Source organism: Rutidosis leptorrhynchoides, chromosome 7 (assembly GCF_046630445.1).
Source record: "Rutidosis leptorrhynchoides isolate AG116_Rl617_1_P2 chromosome 7, CSIRO_AGI_Rlap_v1, whole genome shotgun sequence".
Lineage (NCBI taxonomy): Eukaryota > Viridiplantae > Streptophyta > Magnoliopsida > Asterales > Asteraceae > Rutidosis > Rutidosis leptorrhynchoides.
Window position 1 is genome coordinate 6,980,345 of NC_092339.1, and position 6,639 is coordinate 6,986,983.

General features: G+C 46.4%; 1 protein-coding gene across 1 annotated transcript; it reads right to left on the minus strand.

The window, feature by feature from the left end:
• Nucleotides 1-222: 222 nt before the first annotated feature.
• Nucleotides 223-6,122, minus strand: LOC139857933 (uncharacterized). Its single transcript, XM_071846781.1, has 4 exons — nt 5,689-6,122; nt 5,350-5,616; nt 5,191-5,281; nt 223-226 (listed from the first exon to the last, which is right to left on the minus strand). Exons 1-4 carry the CDS (start codon nt 6,089-6,091, stop codon nt 223-225), a joined length of 765 nt encoding a protein of 254 aa, XP_071702882.1. The 5' UTR covers nt 6,092-6,122.
• Nucleotides 6,123-6,639: the final 517 nt, after the last annotated feature.

The following is a 6,639-nucleotide window of genomic DNA, read 5'->3' on the forward strand; positions in this document are numbered from 1 at the left end:
AATTTCATACGGCGTTTTAACATCATACCTTCGGTAGTGCACGGTTTGATTAAGTTTCCTACTAAGGGAGGAGTTGCCACAATGGCGTCACATCAAACGATTGAGATATGTGCGTCAGTTGTGCAAATTAACATCCCTAGCGTCGGGGAGCAGATTGCAAGCAGTGCGGTCATTGCTAATCGCTTGCATCCAGATAAGGGTATAAAAATTGGCGCAGGTTTATCAGCTGAAACCAAGGCTAAGTTACATGGTATATTGTCCGCAAACGCAGATGTTTTCGCATGGCGCGAATCAGATATGACAGGTGTCCCGCGGGACATTGCGGAACATAAATTGAATGTTAATCCATCGCTCACACCTGTTAGACAAAAGAAGCGGCATATGGCTTTAGACCGCAGTGATTGGCTATGCGCAGAAGTAGACAACCTTGTCAAAGCAAACATTCTACGCGAAGTGCGTTATCAAACATGGGTTGCCAATCCGGTGTTGGTGAAAAAGGCTGATGGTAACTGGCGAATGTGCGTCGATTTTAAAGACATTAACAAAGCATGTCCTAAAGACAATTACCCTCTCCCGGAGATAGACTGGAAGGTTGAATCTTTGTCTGGATTCAGATATAAGTGCTTTCTGGACGCATACAAAGGTTATCACCAAATTCTAATGGCTGCGGAAGACGAAGACAAGACTGCTTTTCATACGCCGCAGGGTATTTATTGTTACACAAAGATGCCTTTCGGCTTGAAGAACGCGGGCGCGACCTATCAGCGTGTAATTGACGCAGCATTCAAGCCTCAAATTGGCAGAAATCTTGAAGCGTATGTCGATGACTTGGTAATCAAAAGCGACACCGAAGAAGACATGCTCGCAGACATCCTAGAAACGTTTGCGTCTCTGCGAAGGATCAACATGAAGCTTAATCCGCTTAAATGTAGCTTTGGAGAGGAGGAAGGCAAGTTTCTAGGTCATGTGGTGACAGCGCGGGGTATCAAGGCTAATCCCAAAAAGATTGAAGCTATTGATAATTTACCATCTCCGAAAACAAAGAAAGATGTGCAGAGTCTCACTGGGAAGCTCGCAGCAATCACGCGGTTTTTGTCAAAAGCCGCAGAGCGTCAGCTACCATTCTTTAACACTTTGAAAAATTGTTTGAAGAAAAAGGATTTTGTCTGGACTCAGGAAGCAGAATCAGCCTTTCAGGAGATGAAAAAGGTGCTTGCAGAGTTACCAACACTTACTGCGCCAGTCCCTGGGGAGACGTTAACGCTGTACCTTGCGGCATCAAAGGAAGCAATCAGTTCAGTTCTCATCGCAGACCGCGAAAAGGTAACTTATCAATTTACTTGCATTATTTATTTCGCAGAACTTTAACGCTGAGGTTTTCTCAGACACAAATGCCGGTCTACTTCGTAAGCAAGACGCTGACATCAAGCGAAGTAAACTACTCGCCAATAGAGAAGTTAGTATATGCGCTTGTCCATACAGCGCGGCGTTTACGCCGATACTTTCAAGCACATCCGATTGTGGTTCTAACTGATCAGCCAATCAAACAGGTTGGTACATGATTACTTTGCGGCAATGACCGGAGTTACCGCATTGACTAACGCAATCATTTTATTTCATTCAGGTACTGTACAAGCCCGAGATTTCTGGACGAATGGCCAAGTGGGCAGTCGAATTGGGAGAACATGAAATAAACTTTTCTTCACGCAGTGCGGTTAAGGGTCAAATACTTGCTGACTACCTAGCAGAAATACCTGCGGATGTCGAAGCGTCAGCAGAACATCAAGATCCGCCCGCACCTGTTCTATCACCATGGGAATTATACACCGATGGTGCGTGTAGCGCATCTGGCGCAGGCGCAGGTGTAATTTTGACAGGTCCAGGCGGTGAGGAACATACGTACGCACTGCGGTTTAATTTTGCTGTCACAAACAATGAAGCAGAGTATGAGGCTCTGCTAGCAGGTATGCGCATCGCGCATAAGCTAAATGTTAAAATCTTGCACGCTTACGTGGATTCAAAGCTAGTATGCAATCAAGTCTGCGGAGACTTCGAAGCGCACGACATTGCTATGCAGCAATATTTATCGCTTGTTCATAATCTCGCTGACCAGTTCGAGGCTTTTCAAATCTCGCACGTAATGCGGGGGCAAAATAAGAAGGCGGATGCGCTAAGCAAACTAGCTGCCTTGGCTTTTGATCATATGGGTAAGAAAATTCTAATAGAGGAACTCAACGCAAAATCTATTGTCATGATGCCTCTAGTGGCACCGGTTGAGGAATCAAGCCCAACGTGGATGACGCCCATCATCGCTTTTTTACGGGACGGCACTTCACCCGCGGACTCCTCTGATGCGAAGAAAGTCCGCACAAAGGCACCGCTTTATGCCCTCGAGGGTGATGTCTTGTATCGAAGAAACTATTTGGGACCGCATTTAAGGTGCATAGGTCCGAAAGAGGCAGAGGAAGTTATACGCGAGGTGCATGAGGGTGCATGCGCCCTTCATTCGGGACACAGGTCCATTGTGTCAAAAATCATGCGGTTAGGTTATTATTGGCCTACTATGTACGCAGACACGGCGCGTATTGTCAAGCAATGTGAATCATGCCAAATACATGCACCTATCAGCAGGGCACCTGCGCATCCAATGATACCGGTCTCCTCACCATGGCCATTCTGCAAATGGGCGATCGACATAGTCGGACCATTCCCCAAAGGCCAAGGTAATATTGCCATTCATTTGCTAAATATGCTACTTACGTCATTATCTTACGCATACTCTGCACACGCAGGAAATGTCAAATTCTTAATTGTTGCAATCGATTACTTCACGAAGTGGGTCGAAGCGAAACCGCTGGCAACAATTTCAGGGAAAAGAGTGCGGAATTTTGTATGGGAAGACATTGTCTGTCGATTCGGCATACCCAATGAAATTGTTAGTGATAACGGTACACAATTTGCCGGCGATCCTTTTCGCAGTTGGTGTGCGGAGCTTAATATTAAGCAAACTTTTACTTCAGTTGCGCATCCGCAGGCGAATGGCCAGTGCGAAGTTACCAACCGAGATATAGTTGCTGGAATCAAGGCAAGGTTGGGTCATGACCGCGTTGGTTGGGTGGATGAGCTTCCAAAGGTTTTATGGGCGCATAGAACCACACCCAAAGCAAGCACTGGTGAGACTCCGTTTAGTTTGGTTTATGGGTCAGAAGCTGTTGTACCCGCAGAGATTGGGGTACCAAAGTTCCGCATACAAAACTTTGATGAGCAAAATAACTCTGAAGCTCTGCGGGAAAATCTTAATCTGCTTGAAGAACGCAGACTCTCTGCGGCTGTTAACGAAGCAAATAACAAGCAGAAAATCGCAAAGTATTACAATCAGCGTGTGCGTTCACACACTTATAAGTGCGGTGATTTGGTTTGGCGCCAGAACGATGCAAGTCATGCGGAAGACACTGGGAAACTGGGACCTCGTTGGGAGGGCCCATACAGGGTAGCAAAAGCAAGCAACACCGGGGCATACCATCTAGAGACATTAGATGGCAAACCTGTGAAACGCACTTGGCATGCGACGTTATTGAAAAAATGTTACATGTAGCTAGATGGACTTGATCACTCCAATTTGTTTAGCACATTATTTTATTTTTCATCCTTTCGGATATGTCGCAGTTGTAATCATAATTAATGCCAAATAAAAATAATTACATGCGCATACTTTTGTTGTCCATTTATATTTTTTGTATGCGTTTCCTGCCTACTTAAGGGGTGTCCTCTAGCCCCCGTGCGGCAGAAGCCTGTTTGGTTACAAGGCTAGACAATAACGGCAGGCGAAGGGAATTGGTTTTCCCCTAGCCAAGCGCCACGCAGACTAGATGGCTGCAAAGTCGACTTTAAAAAAAAAAAAAATACAAGCATTGGTTTGCTTGTGCGTAATCGCTCTCGCATTGGTTTGCTTGAGGAACTCCTAAGCATAAAAACATTGGTTTGTTTTTAGTTGCGTTTGCTTACCATACAACTAATAGTGCACCTCTAGTACATGACAAAGCAATAGCGCAGTAGCTTTTGAGTCTAAATTGTTAAAGGTAAGTTAAAATATTGGTTTATTTTACGCAGTACCATCCGCATACGCATAAGTTGTGGTTAACTATGCGCATGCGCATGCGGTTCATAATTTGTTTTGATTCGCGATATATAAACAAGGATATCACGCATGCATAACAGACAAACATATATACACATCCAAATAAATTATTACATAAGTAATTGTTTCACATGCCTGCCCAACATGGGACTTAGGGCTCCAAAATACATTTACAATTACCTGCCTAAGATTAGGGCTTACGGCACAAACTACTCTAGTAATCCTCCTTCAAAAACCCATCAAGCGGCATCGTCGGGTCAGCCGCAAACGCATTGATCAAAGGGATAGGGATGGACTTGATTGTCTCTTCCGCCTCCAGCAGCGCTGCGGCCGTTCCCTCCTTTAATTTCTTTTGGACAATGTCGGGGAACGGTGGAGTTAGGCCGCATGCCTGGATCACTTCCCGCACAGCCTTGTTCACCTCATGGTCCTTGACCGCATCGACATAGGCATTAAACCGGTCGGACACGGGCTCGGAGTCCATTACTTTCTGCGCAATTGCGGGGAGTGCGGTGCGCAGCTTTGTCATATCTGCCTCGGCCAGCTCGCGGTTGGTAACCGCATCGTCCCTCTCCCTCGTCACCTTTTCCAACTCCAGCCTCACTCGCTCAGTTTCCCCCTTTGCCTGATCAACCGCACCCACAAGCTCTTGATTCTTTTTTCTTTCTTGAATCAAGAGGGTCTTGGTTTCGGCCGCAGTCAATTCAACAGCTTTGCGGGCCTCCTCAGCAGCGTCCCTGTCCTTCTTAACCTGATCTACACCCGCCTGCAGCAAACCCAACTCCACCTCTTTGCGCAGTGCAACATCGTATAGGCTGGAGGATCGACGGGCTTGATCCGCAAACATCCCAAAGAATACCAGCCCGTTCTGGACAAAGGCGTTGAGCGCCTGGTTAAACGGCAGCGCGGCCAGTTGCTCGCGGAACTCTGCTGGGAAGATTTGCTGCAAGAATGCAGATTGCTCCGCAGCATTTTCTGCGGAGGACTGGCAAAGTTGGCGGAGGTTGGCAACACGGAAGCTGCCTTGCGGAGGAGGTAATGTAGACTCAGACTCGACGGGGATCGCCTTGTCTTTGGATGTGGCAGTGGCCTGCAGCTCGGGGTTGACCCGCGGTGTTGTTGGCTGCGTCTCCTCCACATGCTCTGCAAAATACTCAGATTAGTACGCAGATTTTTCTACGCGGTATACATGCGAAAAAATAAACGCTCACCATTAATGGGGGGAGGTAGGTCTGCGGACCGCGGCTCGATGGCAACAAAATTGTCGTTGCGCATATCCTCCAGCTGCTTAGGAGTCTTCTTCTTCTTCTTCTGAGCCTCGGACGTCCCAGCCGCCTTGCGTTTATTGCCTGACTCCGCCGGCGTTTCCTCCACATGTTCGCTAGCAGCTGCCTGCTCTAGCTGTTTGTCCACATCCTGCTTGCGGAAAGAGATCCCAGCAATCTCCTCCGCGGTAAGCACCTTCTTCATCCTCATCTCTGCAAACAATAAACGCCTGCGTTAGAAAATATACAAAAATTTATGTAAGTACGCGTTTATGCTATTCCTACCCTTTCCATCGGGGCCAACTATGGCCGGCCGCACATCCTCCCAAGGCCAATACGCGGAGATCTTCCCCAACCGCAGCATAACATTACCATACGAACGGTGCACCAGTTGTGCGTTGACGCACTGCTTCAACAACTTTTTCTCCTCGTCATCCAACGCTGGCATCTTGTTCACATCTTTTTCTACCTTCTCGCACCAAATGAGCGTCTGCGGGAAGCCAGTGCCTACTACGGTCTGGTCGACGAAGAAAAAAGTTTCTTTCCAACTTCCCGCATTCGATTTCGGGGTTTTTGTGAAATTTTGGCGTGCGAAGAAGGTGAACCAAGATTTATGGTGGTTGGCTAAGCGGAATAGGTGGCAAAAAACCTTCACCAATGGTACTGTGTTGAGTGCAACACACCACATCTCGAATAGAACGATTTTGCCTATAGCATACGGGTGCAATTGCCCTAGTCAAGGTTGTAAAAGTCGCGAGTCGGGGACGCATCGGTCGGGACCTAAAAAGGACGCGTCGGCCAAGTCGGGGACGCATCGGGGACGCATCGGTCGTTGACCAACGTTGACTTTATTAATAATTTCTTAAATATATATTTATATATGTATAAAATAGTTGATTTTGTACTATAAATTTCTTAAATAAGAACTTGAATTTAAATACAATCAAACTTCAAACTCAATTAATGCTACCAAATACATAATCAGTAAGGACACATAGAAAAGAGCGGCCCAAAAAATGAAAACAAACCCTAATTTTAAAACATATCAGTATATCACATCTTGACAAAAATTTGACTGATTTTGACCGTTTTTGACCAACTTTGACCGTTTTTGACATAATTTGACCGAACTTTTAGCTTTGACCGTCTTTTGAGTCGTTTTTAGAAAAAACGGGACGGAGAACCCAAAAAACGACGCATCGACCGACGGCCGACTTTTACAACACTGGCCCTAGT